Source organism: Puma concolor, chromosome B1 (assembly GCF_028749965.1).
Source record: "Puma concolor isolate L17-30 chromosome B1, mPumCon1.1.hap2, whole genome shotgun sequence".
Taxonomy (NCBI): Eukaryota; Metazoa; Chordata; class Mammalia; order Carnivora; family Felidae; genus Puma; species Puma concolor.
This window is the reverse complement of record NC_141670.1, coordinates 1,497,626-1,522,162: the sequence shown is the minus strand read 5'-3', so window position 1 is coordinate 1,522,162 and position 24,537 is coordinate 1,497,626. Positions and strand designations below refer to the sequence as shown.

Here is a 24,537-nt window from a genome sequence, read left to right as displayed (position 1 = left end):
CTGCTGCACGTCCAGCTGCAGATGCCTGTGTCCCGGCAGCCTTGAGCCACGCCACAGCCGGTGCCGGGTGGCCTGGCCTGGCGCGGAGCCCGGAAAGCTCCCTACAACTCCGAAGGCCCTACCAGCCCCTGAGCAATAAAGGTGTGTGGGTCCTGGATCAACAGGGTTCAAAAAGCCTCTTCTACGCACACGCCTGCCTTGCTGCTCCTTGTGGGAAGTCCCTGGTCAGAGGGAGCATGAAAGTGTGCGCGGGCCAAGCTCTCGTGCTATCTGGTCCTTCCCTCTCCACACACGACTACTGCGTCGTTATAAAGATGTGGGGTGTAAGGGGGGAGCCCTGGGAAGGTCAAATCCTGATGTGGGTCATGTAAAAAGTAAGCTAAATATTTCATACTTTAACCTGAAGTGTGAACAGACATGGGTCATCACCCGGTGTCTCCAAGACAAGCGACTCACACCGACCAAACAGTATGGAGAGACAAGAACGGACATCCTTTTGGGTCCATAAACATAAGTTACTTTATTAAGCTTCTGTGCCATCGGAAGACACCAGCTACGTCTGTTCCACAAGAAGGGCGGGGGCCGCAGGATCGTGAGTTAGTCGTCTTTGGGGGACGCAGTTTGCGGGGTACCTTTGAGGCTTCAATCACTCCTTACGAGGAGATAAACGGGTGTTACGGATCTTGACCTAAGCATAAAGCCGAAGCAGCAGTAACCAAGATCGCCGCCGTGAGCGCCCTGTCACTTAAACACGAGTCGGACGTTTCCGTGACCAATAAATGCATGTTTTTTGCAAAGACGTCAAAGAGGCTTTCAAAAGAAAAAAATAAACCTAATTTTAATTGCACACCCCAGGCCAGAATCAAATGTCTGTACGTGTGTCCCCCACTGCCCACAGTAGGGCGGTCCCCTGAAACCTCTCGTGAGCTGGAATGACCCCCTTTGCAGCACTTTGCTGTTACACAAGACCTACTGGGTGCCTGTTCTCGCGGACTAAAGGAAGTCGGGGCGGGGGGACCCTCACTTTCACAGGAGAGGCCGTTATTCGGCGGACACATCTCTGCTAACAGTGTAGGCACGCACCTAAGCGAGCTCTGGAAGCGGGGGGACCCGGACCTCCCCGCACACGTGCTAGGCTGGTGCCCGCCTTCCCGAGGAGGCGGCAGGTGAAGGCGGCATGCCTGCCCTCCCAGCTCGCAGGGCAGAGTGCCCAGTGCCTGGCCCTGAAACCCTCAGGAACGCCAGCCACGGAATGAGGGTCCGGTTGGGAAGCACACCGGCAACTCGGTCCGTTGAAAACGGCTCTAAAATCCAGACAGGTCTGATTACCGAACATCTACCTTATTTTACCAAGTGACCAAGAGAGTGTGAATACACGCTTCTGGTTTTACTGGAGATCCCCTGCTGCGTGACCCCACAGCCTGCACTGGAGCACACACACCCACCAGGCTGGCTCTGTCCCCCAAGGGGGGGAGGGTCACTCCTGCAAGGGGTCCGCCCGCGGCTTCGCCACCAGATGGCGCGACCGCAGCCAGGCTGGCCTCTCCAACCACGGAGATTCTAACAAGGGGCCCAAACAGGACCCCTTCTGTCCGAGGACAGTGCCCTGCGGCTAAGAAGGTCACCACCACCAGATAGGACACACAAACTGCTGACCGTGTGACCGGACAGACCGGATGCTGACGGCCACGGCGGCTGGGAAGGGGGGGGCGGGGGAGGGTTGCTGATGCCGAGTCACGCCCGGCACTGGGAGCGCTCCCTCCTCCTGGACAGGTGGCCCGGCCGCCACCGTGACGCCCTCCCTGATGGTCAACAGGGCCGCACACGGTTAGGCGCGCAGGAGCAAACCACAGCAGGCGACAGGCTCGCGACGGCAAAAATGTGCCCCCAGAGGCAAAGCCGGGCTTTGCACACCCTTTGCAGCCACCGGGAAATCAGCACAGTCAGTGTGACTCGGAAAGAGCGCCGGGGACAGCGCGGTCCCTGCCTCACTCCGCGGGAGTCTGCGGCGGGGACCTCGCGGAGCCCGTGGACAGCAGCCGCCTGCGCCCCGGGGCCCTGGGCTCCGGGCGGCTACTGCCCCTTCTTCTGCGGCACCTGGCCATTAGCCCCCACGGGCCGCCCGCCTCCGGGCTCCGGCTGCGCGAAGTTCCAGTCCACCGGGGTCAGGAGCTGCTGCGTCTTCTTATGGGTCCAGTAGGGGTTGAGGACGAGTGTGAGCAGACCCAGCCCCACGAGGAACAGCGCCAGGTGCGGAAGGTACAGGCTGCTGCGCAGGCCGTCCCAGTGCCAGAAGCACACCCACCACATGTGGTAGGTGAGCACCATGCGGCAGTGGAACATGTGGATCATCAGCCACTGGTTCAGCTTCCAGAACAGGGAGTCGGAGCAGCCGGCCTGTGGGACAGAGCACACACGTCAGGACGCGGCCGCCCAGACGTCACGCCCACCACGAATTCACCACCTGGATGCGCCCAGCCCCCGTGCCCGCAACAGCCGTGCCCCCCCTCCCCCGCTCCCCCTCCCGGGGGCATCGCCCCGGAGCAAGGCCACCCGTCCGCGGCCCGTCCGCTCCCGGATTCGTGCTCCCAGGAGCCAAGGCCAGACCTGTTTCCAGTCTCACTTCAGTCTCCTTTCTAACCCTGAGTCACACACACTGGCCGCCAGCAAGCCCTGGGAGAAGGGCCTCTGGGGACAGGGAGGCTGAGGATGATATACACTTACCTCCTGGTTTGATCTTGGGTCCTTTACCCCCGGAGCCCACGGACGCAGGCACAAGTGGACTTTCCTTAAAATTATTCTAACTTTACACTAAAACCAGTTTCCAAGACTTGTAGCCAAAACCGAACAGAGAACTTGAAGATGGCCCATCAGATCCTGGACGCGAAGGCGGGGCCTGGCCAGCACCAGGCCACTCCGGTGCCAGGACGGTGGGCCCCCAGCCAGGTGACAGAGGACATCCAGCACCCCCGCATCCCCGCACCCCTCAGACCTTCCACACACCAGCCTCTCCGACCTCGTCTCCGTTGACCCCAAGCTGCACAATCTCCCTCGGGAGCTCCGGGCCACAGGTGGCCCCTCCCCGGGTGGGGACACTGTGTTGCTTCTGCACAAGGAAAGTCAGCAGTTTGAGGCAGAGAGGCCCCGAGAGCAGGCAGCAGAAACGACCTCAGGAAAGGATCAGGCTTCACTTGAGCCACATCTGCCGAACCCTGAGGAGGATGCAAACCAATTTCCAAGAGTGAGTCTGTTTTTAAAAAACAGGAAAGGAATCCTAACTCTGAGGTCATAAAAGTGTCATCACGGCTCGGACAAAGGAAAAGGAGACTCCGTGGAAATGATGACTTAGGACAAAGAAAGTCAGAAAGACAAGAAATTTCCTTGCTGTCTGAAATACGGTGAGCTTGGCCCAAAACTAACGCCACAAGAAATGTGAACGGCCTCCTACTTTCAGATCGGACACACCCAGGCATGTTTTCTAGTACTGCCGAGAGTTAAGTTAGGCGTAAACAGCGCCCAGAGGAACATTCTATTTATTCCGGCAGAGTTTAAATTTCCTCTAGGTGTAGAGGAAAGCACCTACGGGAAGAGGAGGAGAGAAAAGAATCCGACAGACTGGGAGCCCCGTGGAGGCTCTAACAGACTGTCCGTCTGCAGGCACGCGGGTTCTTGAGGCCGGAGCCTCAGGCCTCCCGCAGACAGCCTCCCTGCCTCAGTCTCTAAGTGGTGAGTCTTCCCTCGCCACTAAAAGCGGTCTTCTTAAATCATGAATACTCGTATCACAAACACGAACTCTTCCCCATGGAATAATTAGGTTACGTTTGGAAAGCTCGAAGCTGGGGGACCGAGCGTTCTTTGGCATTCCTCAGTGTCACGAGGTGACGGAGCTCCGAGAAAAGCCGGGGACAGGAACGAGCTCTGTGACAACGCACACAGAGAGGGCTTTGTGCGGCCCCGGCTCCCGGCGGTGAGCACCGCACAGGACACACGCACGACAGCGACGGTTTCTACCTCACCCACTTCGCGTCATGGGCCGGTGTGTCCTAGATGAACCGTATCACCCAGTGTGCGAGTCCCGTGTGAGTCCAAGCCACACTGCGGAATCCCAGCCGAGGGGGAGACGCTAAGAACGGGCCCCTGCTTTTGAGATAGAAACCCGTCTTTACACGACGGTGACGTTTTCGGTCTTGATTCACACCCTTCAGTGTGCCATCAAATCAGACCTGGATGGTGGGCAGATTCTTGAACAGGACGCCCAACCGTGTGTGAATTTGGCGACTTTATTAAATGCTAAAAGGATTTCCACACGTCAGGCGGCACATACATACAGCAGCGTGTGAACTGCAAGGAAACAGCTAGAGTTTCTGACCTGAGCTACCGCGTTTTAGGGCACAGTTCTGTCGCTGGGACCTGCTTGCTCCGTAGAGTCAACACAGCGAATGGTGTTGAGAAGCGACCACACCAAGACCCCCTTCTCCGTCCTGCGTACACAGCGCCCGGCAAACCGCAGAGACCGCAGAAAACGGCCCAAACCAGGCCTGTCGCCCGCATCCCCCCACGGCTGGAGTCCGCCTTCTTCGTGGGGATGCTGGGGACCGGAGGTCGGGCCTCCCAGCACACCTGAGGAGGGAGACACCTGGAGACCCCCAGCAGCCCTGCTCCAGGCGGGGCACAAACAGGTCTGGAAAGACACCGTGAAGCCGTTCGACACCGACCGCCCGAGCACAGGAAAGAGAAAGATTTCATTTCTTCTTTTTAAGAGCATCCTCCAAAAAATGACAAAAATTTGACATAACTAATAATCTATCTTCTCGGAACACGCGAATCACAGCCCAAGCTCGCGTGTCTTGTGGGTTGTGGTGCCGGTCACCACGGGGCACGGTGTCCCAGCGCACGGACGGACGCGGCTCCTTTCGGGGACATCCCTTCCCGCCGCAGCCATGTCTGCTGTGAAGCCTGGTGTTCTCACGTGTGAGGGGGCAGAGAAGACAGGACGGCTGGGCCATCGCCTGTCTGACCCGCACACCCTCCGTCCACACCCGGCCACGATGCCACCGGTGCCGTGCTCACAGCCAGAGGGCACAGGGAAGCGTCCGCCCTGCCCTCCGTCCTCAGGAGGCCCCGCTCCGTGGGGAGGACACCCACGAGGGCAGCGCCGAAAAGCCACGTGGCGTGAGTGGGCGGGTCCCAAGTCACAGCACCTTACCTAAAATGACCCACACCCGGACCAGCGGCTTCCATGACCGTTCAGAGCTCGGCTGAGTTGAAACGCTCCTTCACTCCATTAACGGTTTCCAGCCTCCCCCCAGATCACTCCTGTCCGAGGACCTCACGCCATCCCCAAGCCCCCCATCCACGAGCAGCTGTCCAGGTGCTTAAACCGCCCAGCTGCTGTAGCGCCCCGTGCACCTGCCAGCCCGGCCCCTTGTCCCCCTCCACGGCACCTGCCCCTCTATTGCCACATCCTCCTGTGGCACCAGGTGGGGCGGCCCTGGGGGACGACGGGACTGCTGGGCACGTGGCCAGGTACGTATGAAAGTCTGCACACTTACACTGCTAATTCACTTCCGGTGTGCGTACAGCATCGACCCCCAAGGACCCTGAAGGCAGTGTGGTGTTTCCTACTTCTCTGTTTTCTCCCAAAGCTTACCACAGTGTGCAGGAGTGACACAACCCATGTGTGCTGACTGCAGTAGACGTTTACAAAACAAAAAGCTGTATCTCAAGTTTCACGTAAAACAGGCTGTGAACGTGTCATACGAGATGGCCAGAATCTGTGCTACGGTATAATTCTAAGAGTTTAACGTGAACATCTTGATCTCAGAATAAGAATCAAGATGTAGACAGACGACACACATTTTTTAAAAACACGCTTTTAAAAACATAAAGGAAACAAATACACAGATAACAATTCCAGGTCCTAAACAACCTTATTCAGAAACAAAAACACGAGAAAACCATCCCGATGTGTGACAGCCGCCAGTGAGACGGCGGGCAGGAAGCCTGGATCCGCCCTCCCCACAGACACTGATTTAGCAACCGTTCACACACACAGTCCCTCCGTGAGAAATGCGACACTGATGGAGAGGCCCCTGTGCAGGAGAGCCCACGCTCGCCGCGGCCGGGAGGGGCACTCAGGGCACCCTCCCGCACCACATGATCGGGAAGAGACCCCAGAGGAGGAAGGAGCTGCAGCACGCGCCCAGCACCCCAACTTTTTCGAGGGGCTCCCGGAGGACTGGCCTCGAGCTCGCCAGTCCTGGAGTTCTGACAGTCCAGCAGAGCCCGGCTGCCCATGGGGAGCAGCGGCAATGGCTTGGCTGGTCGACCCCACAGCGGCCTGCTCTGCCCCAGAGCCTGGGGCCAGGCTGACCAGCGGGGTCGTGTCCCATGTGAGGAGTGTGTGCAGACCTGGAGAGGTGCCCTCCTGGTCTAATGCACAGACAGCAACGGAGCCGGGAGTGGGACCAGGCAAGGGAGCTCTGAACCAAGGAACAAGGAGAACCCTCCAAAAGCACCCCCTGGTGAGACAGGACTGAAGGGTTTACGTGACAGAGAATTACACACAACTGTCACGAAGATGCTCACTGAAGTCACGAGAACAACATGCATGACCACAAGCGAGAATTTCAAGCCAGACAGAAGAATGTTTAAAAACAAGTACCAGACAGAAATCAAGGAGCTGAGAACACGGTGAAGAACAGAAAAGTTCACTAGAAAGTTTACCAAAGTGATCTACAGATGTAACGCCATCCCTACCAGAATCATGATGCTTTTTTACAGAAACAGAAAAAACAATTCTCAAATTCACAGGAAACCACAAAAGACCGCAAATAGTCATGTCACTCTTGAGAAAGAAGAACAACGATGAAGGCATCACACTTCCTGATTTCAAACTCTATCTCAAAGCTAATCAAAGTTGCCCGGCACTGACAGAATGCAGAGCCCAGAGAGAAATTCACCAGGTATGATCAGTCCATTTCTGACAACGGGGCAGGGACAGTACCTTCGACAGGTGCTGCTGGGGAGACCGGACAGCCACGTGCAAAGGAACGAAATGGGACCACGTTCCCACACGAGACACAAAAGGCAAGTCAGAATGGACTCAAGTCTTAAAAATAAGACCCAAAGCTGAGACTCCTGGAAGAAAACATGGGGGAAAAACCTTCATGACGTTGGTCTTAGCAATGATTTCATGGATAGACACCAAGGGCAGGCAACAGATATAAAAACAAACAACTGGGGCTGCATCAAACGAATATCCTGCTTTAAGCAAAGGAAACGCTCACTGGGGTGAAAACACAACCTACAGAGTGGGAGAAAATATCTGTGAACCACATAACTGATAACAGATTAGTCTTCAACATACATAAAGAACCACAACTCGATAGTAAAAAACAAAAAAAAATCAGATTCAAAAAATGGCCTAAGGACTTGAACCGTTTTCCAGAGAGGCCAACAGCTGTACGAAAAGATGCTCAGCATCACTCGGAACCTGGACCTACAGGGAGGAGCCGCCTCGCACCTGTCAGGACGGCTGTCGTCAAGCACACGAGACGAGTGTTGGCGAGGGTGTGGAGAGACAGGAAGCCTCGCAGTGTGGGGAGAGTGAAGATGGGGCAGCCGCTGTGGAAAATGGTTCGGAGGTTTTACTTTCTAACACCGAGCTACCTTATGATCCAGCAAACCCACTTCTGAGTAGTTTTCCAAAATGACCGAAATCACGATCTCGAAGAGCTGTTAGCTCCTTCCCTGTGACGCACAACAGCTAAGACACACAGACAACCGCAGCGCCCGCGGCAGGTGCACGGACACGGAAAGTGTGCTGTACACACAGAACAGAAAACTGTTCAGCCTGAAAAAAGGAGAATCTTTGATATGCAACGTGGATGAGCCTTGAGGACGTGATGCTCAGAGCGGCGAGCCCGTCACAGAAGGATAAACACCGCATGGTTCCACGATACGAGTTACCTACAATGGTCAAACTCACAGATCAGTGTGGAATGCCGGGTGCCTGGGGCTGGAGGAGGGCGGCAGGGAGCTACTTATCACCAGACATGAAGTGTCGGCCACGCAACGGGAGACAAGCTCAAAAGAGCTGCAATAATACCGTTACCTAAAAACTGGTTAAAAGGGTAGATCTCAAGTGTTAACATAAGATGAGATAAACATTTCAGAAAGATGTGTGTATTCATATATACACTTTTGGACCTTGTTTCAAAAACATTTGAAAGAAAGAAAAACAAAATCACCTTTTCTGGGGCTTACAGAATACGATCAGCTCAGATCCACTGTTTTGTTATGGAGCCAGAAGCTTAAAACATTTGTTTAAAATTAGCAGGGGCACCTGGTGACTCAGTCGGTTAAGCATCCGACTTCGGCTTAGGTCATGTCAGAGTTCGTGGGTTCAAGCCCCATGTCGGGCTCTGTGCTGACAGCTCGGAGCCCGGAGCCTGCTTTGGATTCTGGATTCTGAGTCTCCCTCTCTCTCTGCCCCTCTCCCACTTGTGCTGTCTCTCTCTCCCTCTCTCAAAAATAAATGGCATTAAAAACATTTTTTTAATAAAATAAAATAAAATTAGTAACACAGAGGGGCGCCCGGTGGCTCAGTCGGTTAAGCGTCTGACTCTTGGTTTCTGCTCAGGTTGTGATCTCACGGTTCGTCGGGCTCTGCTCTGACAGCGTGGAGCCTGCTTGGGATTCTCTCTCCCTCTCTCTCAAAATAAATAAACGTTAAAAAAATTAGTAACACGGAATTCAACAAAATGAGAGGTTGCTGTGGACGCCATGACCTGGTCTGGCGGGGACCCCGAGCGTGGCGCACAGGGAAGCCACGGCACGGACGCGAGACGGGAAGGGGGCCCTGCCCGGCTCCCCAGGTCGTGCTGACGAGGGCAGAGAGGACAGGTGAGCCCCACGCCCGCGGAAACACTCACCTTCAGGAGCATCCAGGAAACGCAGGTGAAGGGGGTGCTGACCTCCAGGAGCAGCGTGATCATGGCCAGGTAGTGGCCGGCTCTGAGGTTGACCACCGAGCCGAGAAAGCCCAGGAAGGCAAAGAGGTGGTGGACGACCAGAAACCAGTCAAACGTCCGGAAGAGCACGTTGGACACGTGAACCGCGACGTTTTCAAAGAGAAAGAATCCCGTTGCCGTCGCCACGTGAAACCAGCACCAGTTCTGCTGGCCGCGCGCCTTATCGGCCTGGAGCACGGGGTCCGCCAGCAAGGCCCACAGGCCCGCGGCCGTGCTCTGAACGCCAAAGACCGCGCGGGTGGCCGCCAGGTTCCAGAAGACCTTCTCTCTGGCCACCAAGGAGCGGTAGGTGGCATTCAGGGAGGATGACAGCTGGTGGCAGACGACGAAGACGCCCACGTAGAAGACGAAGCCGGCGACCACGAGCGTTGAGCGGATCTTCCAGGACGTGTAGTCCAGGTCGAAAATGCTCCCTGCTGTGCCGCCGTCGCTCACATGAGTCATCGTCCGAGGTGCGGAGGATTAAAGGCGTCCCAGGACCAAAGCAGGGCTCGGGCGCCCACGCCGCGTCTCGTCCCACGAGGCACCGTCCGTGCAGGTGCGTCTGGGCTCGTCATGTATTCGTCTCCGACCTGAAGAAGGAAGACAGGCTCACACGTGTGGACGGGATGGGGGCCCCCCCACTTCTCTGCTCCTGCAGGACGCACACAGTGCTGGGAGAGGGAGTGTCACAAGCCCTCTGTCCTCATGTGCTTGCAGACAGGCAGGCAGGCATGCGCATGCACACACACACACACACACACACACACACACACATACACACACACAAAGCAGGGAAGCGCCACCGGCAGCACCTGAGGACGAAAGGAGAGGGCATGGGAGCCGGGAGGTGGGACGGCAGCAGTGGTGAGGCTGACGGCACACACCATCCGGGACTCTGCCGCGGGGACGCCCCGCTCACAGCCTGGGTCACACTCCACAGGGTGAGACACTTAGGCAACCACACCGGGATATGCTTTGTGAAAGCTTCTCACACCCCTGAGGGAGAGCCCTGCCCTGCCCTCTACAGGCTGCACACAGTACTGTGCAGGGTACACGCCCCGGCCAGGCTGCATGCAGACTTCACACTGTCTGCGCTCGCTCTCCGCACGCAGAAATCACTGTCGGGAGCACAGGAGCAGGGGCGGCTGTGTAGACGGGCTGCAGTAATGTCTGGCACACAGAAGGTGTTTGCAGGACTCGGCACAAGGATTATCATCACCCGTCACGTCAGGGTCCTTATAAACCGGAGGAAAACCCAAGTCCCCAGTTCTAGTCTGTTAACCTGCCTACGGCGTGAAGCCCGTCCACACTCCCATCTGAAGCCAGTGCACGGCCTGGATGGGAAAGGGACGAGGCCACCCGCGTGTGCCTATCCCCGCCCTGGACACCGGGAAGGACAGCGTGTCCCGCCCAGGCAGGGGGCTATGCCGAGTCCTTGCCGGAGGAAACCCACCTCCCACCCTGGACCACATCAGCTCTCAAACACAAGGTGGGAATTCTGATTCCAACCGTGAAAAACATCCCCTACGCTCAGTACGTAAAGACACAAAGGAGGGTGTGGGTGTCGCTTACCACTGCCCCGTTTCCAAATCCTCTTCTCCTACACCAGCGGCTGCTACACGCAGAGAAGATATTACAAACATACTTACCCACTCAGACAGTAAGTGCAATTGAAATAACCCAATAATTTCTCTGTAACAACGTAAAAACAAAACTTCATTCTTTGCCCAGAAATAAAAAACAAAAAAATATTTCTTCTTTTCACAACCGGCCCATTTGCTGTTGCTGACCTCAAGTCCGGCAGAGGTTGGAGACTAAGAGGAACTTCTGGCTGGATTTCTAATACATTTAAGGACCCTCCCGCCTCCACGTTAGAAGACGGCTGTCGTACGTTTTATACTAGTTAGCGCGACAGACTGCACTGTGGTGACCGCTAGAGGAAGGTCACCAAAACCCATGCTCCTGCCCTTCACACGCGTCCCCACAGAGTCTGAGCACCGTGCTCCCAGGACGGGGTCGGGTGGTGGCTCTTGACCTGCCCCCTGCCCCACCCGACGGCCCTCCTGCACAGGCAGCTGTTTGAAAGCCCATGTCCCTCACCTCTGGGCTCCTGCTGGCGCTGGGTCCTCTAAGAGTCCTTTCCCCACCCGGCCCCACCTGTCAGCCCTTATCCTTCCCATCTCGGCATCAACGCCTTTTCCTCCAGAAGCCCCCTCTGGAAGCCCGGCCTCCACGAGACAAGCAGCTCTCTGTGGGCGGGGCTGGGCCACCTGCCCGCCGCTGTGCCCCCAACGCCTGATACGGCGCCTGGCACAGAGGACGGGCCCAGGAAACACTTGTTGAATATACGCTCCCATGGTCACATTTACGTCAGTTTGGACGCGTTGTCTGTGAAGCCGCCAAGGCCAGATTCTCGAGTCCTCAGAACAGGAGGAAGGGACCTCTGAAGCGTTCTGTGTCAGCCTCGCAGCGCGGGACCCCAATGTGCAGGAGGGAACCCCAGGATCAGGTGCTAGCAAAGCGGCCAGAGTCCCCCCTGGGTCCCCTCCTGCCCACACCTTCCACATCCCACAGCCCTGCAGGGGGCTCACCAGACAGGGCACCTCCTCAGGAGCGGAGGGCTCTCCCACCCACATCTGGGCAACAAGGAGCAGGACTGGGCAGGGGCCACGGTGCGTTCCAGCTGTCCATCCTTGCGGAGGTCACCATGTCTAGCTGAACTGCGGGCTGTGAGCCCAGAGCCACAGCTGTCCATTTGTGACTACTCGGCGAAAAGAGCTACTCTGCCCAGTCACGGTGACCACTGTTGGGACGTAGGAAGTACTAGCTCCTTTAACCCAAACCACAGAGGCACCTTTTCTAACTACTGAACTCGTGGATTTGATAATGGTCCTGTAATCAAAGGCAAAGATCATAGAAGCATTTGTCTTCCTACTTCTGAGTGAACCAAGCTCTATGGCAGGCTGGCTCTTTGTGGGTATGAATCGATTCAGGGAGGAAAGACAAAAGCACACACGTACACACACGTCCCCCCGGGAGTCCCGAGTCTGCGCCATCGCCCGTGCCCGTGCCCAGGAGTGCTCTGTATCGGACAGGACTGAAGGCGCTGAGGGGGCTGCGCTGGCCGCTTCACGGACTCGTTCTCTGCTCCTGTGATTCACACGCCCCCAAACACACGTACAAGTGCACGTGCACACAGGTCAGTCTAATAGATGACAGGCTGGCGAGAGCGCCTGGGCGTCTGTGCACTGGTGTGTCGCGTTTGATCCCCTGCACACTCCGACATCGTAAAAACCTTCCTGGCTGGGCAGCCCGCCCCTCCCAGGCCAGCCCATTCTTGAGAGAGCAAAGCAGGGACCTAACCCATCAGAGTCCTGCCTCCCCGTCCAGCCCCTGCACCTGGAGGCACTACTGCTCTGCCTTGACCGTCCCAGGGTCCACCAAAGCCCACCGAAATCGTTCAAGCGAGCCAGTCCTCGCGTTCACGCTGACCTGCTTGCCTTTCCCATGGAAACCCCAACAAAGGCTGCAGCCTAAACCTTGTCCTGTCTCCCGACCGATACTTCCCCATGGGGCCCAGCATGGGGCGGGCAGGGCCCGTCTCCAGGGCCCACGAGTGTGATAACCCTGGTTCTCCTGAGCCTCTGCTCTGTGTCCGCTGGTGCCCACACCTGTCTCATAAAAGCACACAGAACAATCTGGTTCTGGAGAGTCACCTCCTGACCCCACAAGGGTGGGGGAGGCTGAAGTTTACAGGTGCAGGTCAACTTCCTGCAGATTTCCAGGGTTGGGTAGACAGGAAGCCTCACCTCCAAGCACGTGATGGTAACCATTACAAGAGTCACCCTGCACAAAACTGTAAACTCTGCTAAACTATGGACTCCCCCGAAGACTTCTTGTACTCTCCCACGAGCCAGTCACGAGGTCCGGGTGACAGTTCCCATTCTGCCACGATTGCGTGAACATGCTCTTAGCCAAGGATCCCAGCTTCTGTGGCTCCTCTGCTCGGGCCTCTAAGCCTCAGGCTCGGCCCACTGGTGAGCCAGGACAAGTGCTGTATCAGGAAGTTTGGGCTCAGGATCGAGGGACCCCAGGGTGCCACGGCCAAAGGAATAAGAACGGTGGAATCCGACCGTGGTTCCACTATTTAGGGCCATGCTGGGCCTGTTTCTGACTGTGAGAATAAAAAAATCTACATAAATGCGGGAGAGTGGGCATTGGGTACTAACGGGAAGCACCTACCACGTGCCAGGCATGTTCGACTAGGCCGTCTGCAGGAGAGCCCAGGCGTGGTCACCGATTCAGACTGCACTGGCATGTGACCAGACGGCCCTCAGAGCCCCGGCCCGTGGTGCACAATCGATCGCCTGTGGTGTCTCTTCCACGCGCGTGGAAGATGCCTGTGACTGGGCCCACCTCCAGATTCTGCCTTTACGGCCCTGGAGGGACGGCCACGCTTGGGCATTTCCTGAGCACGCGGGTGCCCTGAGGCAGGTGCGGGGCCACTGAACTGGCATGACCTCCGCTCCCCATCTGGTTGTGAAAACCCAGGAAATCTCAGGTGGGGTGGCCCAGTCTCTTCCTTCTTCCAAACAAGGTCAGCGGAACTCAAAGGCAGCACACAGCGGCAGTGGCTTTAAATGTGAGCCACACACAATCAAAGAAAAGCTGATTATCCTGCTGGAAAGAAACGCTCAAAGCAAGCCACTGTGAGTCTCTCTTTTCTACTGCCCCTCCCTTGACGCTCCTGCCCCCTACCAAGCAGCATAGGGACCAGGGGGTCCTGAGGGCCCGGGAGGGGACGGCCTCAGTGTGCCTCCAGGGTGGAGACGTGCACCGTCCCGGGTAAAGGGAATGGAAAAGCAGAGGTTCTGAGACAGGGATCCGCTCACCAAACTCACAGTCCTCTGGAGGATGGTAGGACACAGGCCCGTTCCTGGGTCCACATGTTTCAGAACCACATGCTTGAGTCGCTGACAGTAAGACCACGTGAGGCAAGGACGGAGGCACAGGGCTCCTGAGGAGGCCCAAGTAAGGCGGCCGGGGGCGGGCCAGCTCTTCACGTGGGTGATGGGAAACTGGCTGCAAGGGCTCAGAAATCCGAGAAAAAACACTGTCCTTTAAGGTACACGACAGAGGGGTGCCTGGGGGGCTCAGTCGGCTAAGCATCGGACACTTGATTTCGGCTCAGGTCACGATCTCACGGTTCACAGGATCGAGCCCCGCGTCTGGCTCTGTGCTGACAGTGCAGAGCCTGCTTGGGATTCTCTCTCTTTGCCCCTCCTCCCCTCACTCTCTTTCTCTCAAAATAAATAGACTTAAAAATTATTTTAAAGTACACCATGGAGAACGTGAGGAGCCTTCTAGACCTTTTTGAGGACAGTATCATATACACACATATAAATATATATTTAAAACAAAAACAGGTGAAGACAGTAGTTAAGAGTCAGACGTCGAAACAAAACAGGAGAGCGGAGCTGGGACAGACGGGTGCCAGCAAGGCAGTGCAGACAGGGTGGGGCCGACCTCCAGTTCTGTCCTTCCCTGGCCTGTCACCCTGATCACATCCCTCTGAGATGGCACAGAGGACACTAGGGTCACCGCTGTCCCACTGCCACGTGCCCGCCTCCCAGACTGGAGGGCTCCTTTCTGGGGCCTGAAGTCTAGTGGGTGGTCACAGCTGGAAGTCCCTGTTCCCTCTCGGGGACAGCGGAGGCCCAACGGCTCACCTCAGGCTCTGTTTCCATCTGGAAGGCGTCCAAGTCCAGGTGGCTGAGGAGCTGTGGGGGTCGGGGGGGAGGCACTGGTTCCTAGAGAGGGGCCCAGGGTCCCCCACCCAACTCTCTGCAGCTGTTTTCTTTTGGAAAAAAAATCTATCTACGAACCTCATCTTTCTAAGATTCGCTGGTTTCAGTGGATGCATTGCGCTGAACCAGCCGTTTTTTAAAAATTTAACAAGCATTAGTTTCAGGGCCACAGTGTGACGTGTCAGCCCTGTCTCCGGGGATGAGACTCCGTGGCCACCAGGACGCTGAGAACTCCATCTGACGCCCACTGAAGAGTTCACCGGGGGCTAAATTGCTAAACTGCCAAATACTAGCAGTTCTGTATTTGGCTACGATAATTGATCCAAAACTTGGAAATGAGGAAGGGTGTATGCTTTCTACATCATGCTGGATGACTGCTTAACAAACCTCGTGAAGATCACTTGACTTGGGAGGTAACTGTCACCCTTTCCTGGGGACCGGCCATTTCAGTTAGAGGTTAAACCATGACACTGATAAGGGGCTATCCTCCCCTTTCGGCCCCAGGAAGAGATAGTGCGCGGTTGTGGTTTCAGTGGGCCCAGACACTCACCACTGCCCTGCCTCACCCGGCATGCCTCTCCGACCCTTTCATTCACTCGTTTTTGAACCGGCTTTTCATCCTGCTGGGTCCATAGTCAAGGAGACCAAAGTCACCTGACACGTGTTCACTGTCTGTGTGAGACCCATGTGTGTATCACTTTGAGAATGATGGTTTGGTCGTGTGTAAAAATGTTTCTTCCAAAATCAAAAGAAATTCAGACTCCAGGAACAGAACAAAATTCAGAAAATCTGACCAAGCATGTAAATACAAAAATAAAACCCTGTAATCCTCCAAGCCAGCTCCAGGCCGCATTACTATTTTCGATTCAATCGATTCACTAAATATAAGCTCTTACTAATTTTTCCCCTAAAAAAGTACCGGGGATACATACTGCCTGGCGCCTGCTCTTTTCCCGTCCACAATCCTGCCTGCAAAGTTAGGTCTCCCCGGCACGGAGACCACCCCGCAGGGTGCACCGGCCCATCAGGCTCCCCGTTTCTCACAGCTCCCCACTGCCAGGCAGTGCACGTGGTCCAGGCCACCCGGAGACCCCAGCACAGGCGCACAGGCGCAGCTCCAGTGTTTAGGGACAGGAAGCGCTCGGCGAGAACGCACAGCGAGCGGGCCCTGGGAACTGCCTGAGGAAGGCTCACAGCCGCGCCCTGCTGCTTCCCGAGCTCCGCGGCTCCCCGGCACAGGGCTCCCCTGCACAAGCACAGGGCTGCCCCGCACAGGGCTCCCCCGCACAAACACCGGGCTCCCCTGCACAGGGCTCCCCCGCACAGGGCTCCCCTGCACAAGCACAGGGCTCACCTGCAAGCGGGGCGGCCGCAGCCCTGTGCAGCGCATCCCCACCCCCGTCCAAGCCGGGACCTCGCTCCCGGCCACGCCGTAGGGGAGCGCAGGCCCCGCCCCGACGGAGAGGACGCCCACCCCGTCCACGCGGCCCCCGCCCCTGCCCGTGCGCCCACCCGCCCACCGTCCTCCCTCATCCCGGCACTCACCGCACGGCCGCCGTCACGACCTCGCCACAAACACGGCTGCGCATGCGCACGTCCGGTGGGCGGGGCCTATCGCGGGGCCGAACGGAACTACGGGCGCGGGGGCGGGGCCTAGCGCGGACCGGACGGAACCGCGGGGCGGGGGCGGGGCCTAGAGCGGGGCTGAACAGAACCAGGGGCGCGGGGGCGGGGCCTAGCGCGGGACCGAACGGAACCAGGGGCGCGGGACGGGGCCTAACGCGGACCTAACGGAACCTCGGAGGCGGGGCCACGGGGGCGCGGACCTGGCCCCGACTTGCGGCCCCTGCCCTGCCTGCCCTGTACTCTCGGTTGTGCGCAGACCCTCGCCGCCCTCGTCACGCCCCAGGCTGACCCCGGGAGAGCAGCGGCTGTCCGAGGAAAGGGGCCGTCTGACAGACCCCACCGTCGCGGGGGTGCTGGGTCCCCGCAACGTCTTTGTGCCCACCGCCCACGGTAGGGCCCCGGGGATCGCGCACTGCAGAGACAAGCCCGCGGAGCCCCCCCACACACACACCGGGACCTCACGGAGACCCCACGGAGCTCCCCCTGAGAATTCACGGAGACCCGACGGAGACCCCATGGAGCTCCCCCCCCCCCCGGGACCCCACCGCGACCCCAAGGAGCCCCCCCTTGGGATTTCACGGAGACCCCACACAACCCCCACTGGGACCCCCCCCCCCCGGAGGCCCCCTCCCCTCACCCGGAAGCCCAGGGATGCAGCTCACAGCTGGGCCGCAGCTGGAGGCCCCAGCTCCACGCCACACGGGGGTGACTCAGCAATCAGAGGCTTGGAAATGGGGAACATTCAGATAGTTTCACTTCCCAACCGTGGCCTTTGGCGAACAGGGACTTCTCTCGACCCTAGTTTCTGGTCTGCAAAGTCCGTAAGACTGCCCCACTGAGTGGCCTGTCCCGACTGTCACTCCTCTGTGTGTGGTTTTGTGAACCCCTGGAGGCAAAGCTTGGGCACAGGGTGTTAATGTCATCCCCTGGGAACTCCTTATCTTCCCGAGAAAGCAGTTGTTTTAGTCTCCCCAGGACCCTGGTTGCTTATGGTGGCTTGTGGTTTCCAGAGCCCCTCTGGGCATGTGATGGATATCCAGCAGGCCCCCTCTCCTGGCGGTGTGCCCCCCACATCACCTCATCACCTGGGCTCCTGGCCCTCAGAATCTGCTTCTGTGAAACGGAAACTAGGACAGCATCCACTCGGAATACTGCCCAGGGAATTAGATGTTATGATGGGAATAGTGGCTGGCATTATATTGGCATTCAGTGCCTGCTGCTTAGTCATACAAAGTCATTAACTGTAGGAACTGCCAACTGGGTGTCAAACTCCCCTGTCCTTATCTTCACCGTCCAGGTGAGGCAGCCTCCAGAACGAAGACTTCCATGGGAAAGGCAAAGCTTGCCGGCCTTGCCTGTGCCCCTAGTTTCTCCCGTAGTTCAAGAACCAGCCCACAGAAGACAGAGCCCAGGGGCTTAGAATTGGGGGTTTGGTTTTTGAGTGAAGATGGCCAGGCAGCCTGGCCTTGCGTAAACCCCCTGGCTTTGGACCCAGACAGCCCTGGCCTCCGGGACCACCAGCTTCGAGAAGTTGGCGTGCAGCCTCTCAACCCCTGAGCTCTGTTGGAAAATGTGGGAACAGCACCTGGTAGGGGGCTCTGAGGTCTCCAGGGGCGCTGACTCATCCGGGCACAGCTCCAGGTCAGCACGCAGTAGGGCCCTTGCCCCTGAATATTCCCCTGAAGCCTTTTCTTCCTTAACCACATCTACCACCACCGGACACTGTGTTTTTATGTGTTTGTTTCCATAATTTTTTGTTTTCTGTGTCTTTCAACTAAAATGTGCCCTGCATGAAGAGGGACTTGGCCCTGCTGCCTCTTTTTTTTTTTTTTTTTTTTAAACCATTTATTTTGAGAGAGTGAGAGTGGGGGAGGGACAGAGAGAGGGAGAGAGAATCCCAAGCAAGCTTTGTGCTGTCAGCAGGAAGCCAGACGTGGGGCTCAGTCTCATGAACCCTGAGATCATGACCTGAGCCCAAATCAAGAGTCAGACGCTTAACCCACTGAGCCAGGCGCCAGGCGCCACCCCACCCCCCCACTCCCTAGAACATCCTCAGTGACCAGTGACTGTCTGTTGACTTGTGAAAAGCCATTTAACCCGCACCCACATGCCTGCACCCATCCAGCCTCCTACATGAGAGGCCCTCAAAAACTTTATTGAACTAAGAATATGACAGATCCTGAGTCACACGCTTTTGTTTTGTTTATTTTCCCTTCCCTGAGATGTGTTGAAGGTAACCACTGCCCATGTACATCTGGGGCCAATGTGGGGATAAAGTAAGGCATTTTAACTGTGAATGTTCTTTGAAAGTAAGGTATCAGAAAATCAGTCTATACCTTCAGCACATCAGGAAGAAGGTTTCCATTCCCATTCAGGTTTTCAAGTTCAGCGCTTTTTTTCTGGTGTGTGCCACCTTGCTTTAAGTGAAAGCAAGTGTAGGGGCGCCTGGGTGGCGCAGTCGGTTGAGCGTCCGACTTCAGCCAGGTCACGATCTCGCAGTCCATCATGAGTTCGAGCCCCGCGTCAGGCTCTGGGCTGATGGCTCAGAGCCTGGAGCCTGTTTCCGATTCTGTGTCTCCCTCTCTCTCTGCGCCTCCCCCGTTCATGCTCTGTCTCTCTCTGTCCCAAAAATAAATAAAAAATGTTGAAAAAAAATTTTTTTTTAAAGTGAAAGCAAGTGTCCTGAGTGTCACATAAAAATGTAGCTATAGGGGCACCTGGTGGCTCAGTGGGTTGAGCATCTGACTTCGGCTCAGGTCATGATCTCATGGTTCGTGTGGTCCAGCCCCGCATCGGGCCCTGTGCTCCAGCTCGGAGCCTGGAGCTGCTTCGCATTCTGTATCTCCCTCAGTCTCTGCCCCTCCCCTGCCTGTGCTTTGTCTCTCTCTCCCTCAAAAATAAGTAAAGATTAAAAAACTTGTTTAAATGTAGCTGTAGTGGTGACTGTGCGCTGGTGTGGTGTGCGGCCTCTCGGGGCGCCTCCCTTTCCTCGCCCTCAATGCCACCTTATGAATACACAGCCGAGGCTCATAGAAACCAAGCGACAACTTGCTCAGTCAGTCTCATAGGCAGAAACCGCCTCAGCTAGAATTTAAATGTTCAAGGACTTTGCCTTTCCACTCTGCCCTCTTTGATGCATCGTGGTAAGATCAGTCATTTGGAAAACAATCCAGGGACAACCAGTAATAAATAACCTGGTGCAACTCAGAAGACAGACGGCACTGCAGCCTTATTTCTGCTCACAGGGGACCCGCGGGACTGTCCTCCCAGTGAGGCCACAGGGACCCACGGACTGTCTTCCTACTGAGGCCCCTGTGGGTCCAAGCGGGTCACCGGCCCCTCCCTCCAGCAGATGCCACAACATATCTGCTGTGTGTGACACAGCCTGGCAGGTGCTTTCCTGAAATGGTTCATTCACAACCATTTGGCTGGCCTGGCACGTCCTGGGATGCACGTAGGCATATTCTCGCACTTCCTAGGTGAGAAAGCCAGGGCTCCGGTGTGGTAAGGTCAAGGAACCTGTCCCCTCCCCTCAGCTGCTGAAAGATGAGGCTGACTTTTGAAATTCAAGGCCATGAGGTGTTTGGAGGCAATTGAAACTGATTTTTTAGAGGCGGTGGGTAGGACAGTTTTAAGATTTCCTTTCTGATCGTGTAAGCAATAAGGCTCATTACTTGCTTAAGAACAAGACAAATTTTTTAAAGAGCTTAATTAGCGGGGGTGGGGTGGGTGCAGTGAGATTTCTCCTCTTCTTTTTTCTTTCCTTTTTATTTTTTATGCTCACTTCTTTTTCCAACAGAGTGCAAGTGGGGGAGGGGCAGAGAGAGAGGGAGACCCAGAAGCTGAAGATGGCTCCAGGCTCTGAGCTGTCAGCACAGAGCCCGACGAGGGGCTCGAACCCACGAACCGTGAGATCATGACCTGAACAGAAGTCAGACGCTTAACCTACTGAACCACCCAGGTGCCCCTCTGGTTATTTCTCGGTAAGAACCAAGAAATAAGTGGACGGGCTGTCATGGGGGGAGGGGGAGCTTTCCCCTTTTAAATCCCTGTATTTGTTACCAGAGAACACAGTTAGCTGAGGAGAAGAGATATTCCAAACATTTTAGGGGTGCCTGGGTGGCTGAGATGGTTGAGTGTCCCACTTCGGCTCAGGTCATGATATCACGGTTTGTGGGTTCGAGCCCCTCGTCAGGCTCTGTGCTGACAGCTCAGAGCCTGCTTCAGATTCTGGGTCTCTGTCTTTCTCTGCCCCTCCCCTGCTCATGGTCTGTCTCTCTCTCTCTCTCAAAACTAAATAAATATTAAAAAAAATTTTTAATACATTGGACCCCAGTTCACAATCTGCAGACCACAGATCAGAAACGAACATGGGATTCTCTGGACACCTGCACTGCCAACGAGGAGGTTCTTGGCCCCGCTGTGACGGAGACGCTCCCTGACCTGCTCTCCTGGGGCTCCTCTTACCCTCAAGGCCCCGACCTTGGGGCTCTGCCCTTGCACGCTCCGTCCAGTTGTGGCAAAATCCCTACCCTTGACACATCTCCTCAGCCTGCTTTGGCAAGAATGCTGTTGGGCTGGTCCGGTGGGAATGCCCCAGCATGAGGCTTCCCACCCACCGGCACCCCAACATGCACCCGCCTCGGCTATAACCCACTTTTCCTTGTGGTGGACTTGCCCACCACCCCGTCCCCTACTGCAAAGCCCACCGCGGGGACACTGCATCAATGGCGGTAGTTTCCTGAATAATGCCTGTGTCAGCACTCTTCAAGTGTCACGGGGAACATTTCTTCAACAATTATGGCAAAATGAAAGCTTCTTAGAAAGAAAAAAAAAATGCCAGAGAAGAATGCATTCTCTTGGAATCATTCCTGCCTATATGAGTATTCACTGCATCTGACTCTTTTCTGAAAAGTATGTGTTTGAACCATGAACCATGGTTTTGATGGCTCACGTCCAAGATTTTCAGAGGGCCCTGAACTGGGGTCCCTTTGCTTGGGCTGGTGTTGCGACCTGGGAAGGTGTGAGCGACCCCTCTGAACCACAAACCTACAAGGCTGGAATTCATCTCAAGTGTCTGGGAACATCAAGGCTTCTGCTCCGTGAGTGTCAGCTGAGCCAGGGCGGGGCTCTCTCTGCAGGACAGGATGATCTGGAAGCCGAAGGCTGTGATTATCTTGGCCCAGAAAGAACCCTGAGTCTCGGTTGGCCAAACACACAAGCAAAACAACCAGCGTTTAAAAAAGTGCCTCGATAAGAGTGTGTTTGCTCAAGGACCAGGAAGCCAGGCTGTTCCAGAGCGGCCCTGCCCAAGCCAAGCCTGGGCTAGCCGACCCCTCCTGGGGGGCACGGGGGCGCGTGGGACACTTGGGTCTTCGCAGCCGGTGGGGGTGGGGCTGAGGCCCTTCCGGGGCGGAGGCTGCTGCACCCACAGACACAGAACAGCGCCCACAACGAAGGCAGGCAGTAATGCAGAGGCTCAGAAACCCTCACCAACTTCAAACTCACAGGAGCCCTGTGCTCAGCGAGCCTTCCCCGCCCCCCCCTCCGCAGGTCTGCCCGGTTCCATCCCCTGGAAAGGGAGGCAGAAGGGGCTCATCCACTGAAGGAAGTGGTGCAACCTTGAGGAATGTTTAAGTCAGAGCCGCAGAGACAGGATCCCTGCGATCCCTTGGGATTTTTTTGTTTTACCTCAGGTACTAGTTTGGGAACAGACTTACAGGCTCAAAAGTCACCCTCTCCCCCGCCCTCCCCCCCCAGCACAAAGTATAATGCGACGCACAAATCAAATATCTAGGCACAGAAAAGGAAATGAGAGGCAGTGTGTTTCGAGGGTCAGGTCGAACGTGACACAGCAGGCAGATCCCCACAGCAGGTGGGCCCTTCTCGAACCTGCCACACAGTGAGAACTTACCTGAGTGTTCTTTCTGCTCTACCTCCCGGCAGGTGCACATTTACAGGGAGAGGCAGGTGCCGCCAGAAGCCACCGGCAGGAATCAGGAAACACTCCCCCGGTTCTCGTCTCCCTGTAATAAGTCACAGCCCTCGTGAAGGAGCCGGACCCGGGCCTCAGGCTCGCCCCTTCACGTCTGTTTGCAGGCCCCCAGGAACCAGACGACCTTCCGTCTTCTCTGGTGCTGGCTGCTCAGTGGCCCGGCGCACGGCCTCCTCTGACGGTGACAATTACAGGTCTGAGTCACTGAGGGCGGAACACGATGTCTATAGGGCTCCCACTGGCTGGGGCTGTCCACCCTCACCCCTGAGGGAAGCTGGTGCGGGGACCTCGTGCTCACACCCGAGCCTTCTGGCAAACCTGGCCGTCAGGAGCCTACCAGCCAGACCGGCCGCACCAGGGTCTGACCTGAGCCAAAGCGGTGCTCGGCCATGACTCTGGAGTTGGGGGTCACATGTCTCCACCAGGAGTACGGCCGGACCTTCATTTCAGCACACCGGCCAAGAGGGCCGTCTGCTCTTTTCTGCCAATAAACATTACCCGTGGAAGTCACTTAGCTCTGACTCCCCGGCGTCCGGGAGCCAAATTCTTGCTATTACACAACCTACTGATAGGAGATAACAAAGCGGTACGTGCTGGAGTTTACAGATAGCAGGAAAACAGAGATTGCTCTTGGGGCAGTTACTACTTGTAGAAAGCAATACTACCCACATATATAACGCTTTTGTTCATAACGCATGCTTTATAAACATTATTTTACTGGAGTATGTGCTCAAAGAAGATTAAAGTAAATAAACAAACATGACCGTTTCTCTTTGCCTTGACACATTTCAAAAGGAGCAGAGGCATTGCTCTAAAATAGAATGTGTTCCCGGGGTGCCCGGGGGGGTTCAGTCGGTTAAACATCTGACTGTTGATTTCCACCCAGGTCACAATGTCACAGTTTATGAGTTTGAGCCCCGTGTCGAGCTCTGTGCTGACAGTGTGGAGCCTGTTTGGGATTCTCTCTCTCGCTCAAAATAAAAAAAAAAAAAAACATGTTCTCAACTGAGAAACTAAATCTCGGTTTAAATCGTTATGTCTGTGTGGTTTGTGTATCAATCCTGTGTTTTCCTTTCTATGTTTTAGGATGCTTTGATACGTGGGGGCCTCCCTGACGTCACGGGGACTGCATCCCCTAGGATGGTGATGACACCCCACCCACCCGCCTGCTTTCTCCGGCTCTCAGCCGTGGGGCTCTGACCCCCGGGGCAGCCCCTGTACCCAGAGGAACTGAAATTACTCAGACCTGCCAGTCCCCGGTATGGTCAGCTGTCCCCTTGCCGGCTCAGTCCCTCCTATGAAAACCACAGTAAGGCTTCCCCCCTCACTTCTTCTGCCCCTGACCGACCCCGGGGCCTCCAGGGGGGTGGCCCCGTGGGACCTGCCCTGCCTCCTGTGTCCAGGAATCTGCGACCTTCAGCTGCTTCCTTCAAGACGATCACTTCGTGCCTGCGTGTCTCACGAGGCCTGCGTCCAGCAGATCCCAGGCATACACCCCCCGCTCAGCTGTCTACCTCCATTTCCAGAAGAACCAACAGTTCTTTCAGCCCGGTTGAAAACTAACAAAACACCAAAGACCAAAAGTCGCCTAAAAACAGAACGCAGCTGACACAGCAGCAGGAACAAAACAGTGAGTTTACAAGGTGTCTGTGTTTAAAATCCTCGTGGGTAAGAAGATGTTGGGAGACCGATGCTGCTTTCTCTACGTGGCGTCGGAGGCTCAGAGCTGAGGGCCGGATGGTTTACGGGGCCCACAGTCTGAGGTGGATAAGAACATCTGAAGTCAGCTCTCCAAGGACTTTGCTAAGAGACAGCAACCCCCCGACAGGAAGGCATGCGGGCCCGTCCCTCGCCTGCCCTGCGCCCTCTTGGTGTTCCCCGACGTGAAGCCATTCGCTGGCCAACCGAGTCTCCGTGTAGACGGCACTGGAGGCATCTTTGAATTGCGGGGCCCCGCCCGCCCGCCAGAGAGTCGTCGATGCGGCCGGCTTCGGAGGTGGCCGGTGCCCCAGAGTCGGAAGGGACCCGGCGCGGGTCAGCCGGAAAGACGGCCGCAAGGCTGCCGGGCTCCCTTTCTCTGGCGCTCAGAGGC

General features: G+C 56.3%; 1 protein-coding gene and 1 long non-coding RNA gene across 6 annotated transcripts; one reads left to right on the top strand and one right to left on the bottom strand.

Moving 5' to 3' along the window:
* Positions 1-494: 494 nt before the first annotated feature.
* CLN8 (CLN8 transmembrane ER and ERGIC protein) lies at positions 495-22,897 on the bottom strand. Of its 5 annotated transcripts, XM_086703079.1 has the most exons (4): positions 22,365-22,897; positions 8,937-9,607; positions 7,007-7,140; positions 2,230-2,397 (listed from the first exon to the last, which is right to left on the bottom strand). In XM_086703079.1, the coding sequence occupies exons 2-4, from the start codon at positions 9,477-9,479 to the stop codon at positions 2,364-2,366; spliced, it is 711 nt and encodes a 236-aa protein (XP_086559205.1). In that variant the 5' UTR covers positions 9,480-9,607; positions 22,365-22,897; the 3' UTR covers positions 2,230-2,363. The 5 variants fall into 5 exon arrangements, with proteins under 5 accessions (XP_086559201.1, XP_086559202.1, XP_086559203.1 ...); XM_086703075.1 differs by lacking the exon at positions 7,007-7,140 and having other exon boundaries at positions 495-2,397; positions 22,365-22,878; XM_086703076.1 differs by lacking the exons at positions 7,007-7,140; positions 22,365-22,897 and adding an exon at positions 16,370-16,447 and having other exon boundaries at positions 495-2,397.
* On the top strand, positions 17,126-23,205 carry LOC147581420 (uncharacterized). Its single transcript, XR_015249899.1, has 3 exons — positions 17,126-18,883; positions 19,129-19,904; positions 22,397-23,205. It is a non-coding gene; the product is annotated as an uncharacterized LOC147581420 (long non-coding RNA).
* The last annotated feature ends 1,332 nt before the right edge of the window (positions 23,206-24,537 follow it).

Bases quoted from the DNA above. Each gene is read 5' to 3' on its own strand.
- CLN8 (XM_086703075.1), bottom strand. From the start codon at position 9,479: ATGACTCATGTGAGCGACGGCGGCACAGCAGGGAGCATTTTCGACCTG. The intron at 2,398-8,936 runs GTGAGTGTTTCC...TCTGTCCCACAG, and splicing joins TTTCCTGGATGCTCCTGAAG to GCCGGCTGCTCCGACTCCCT.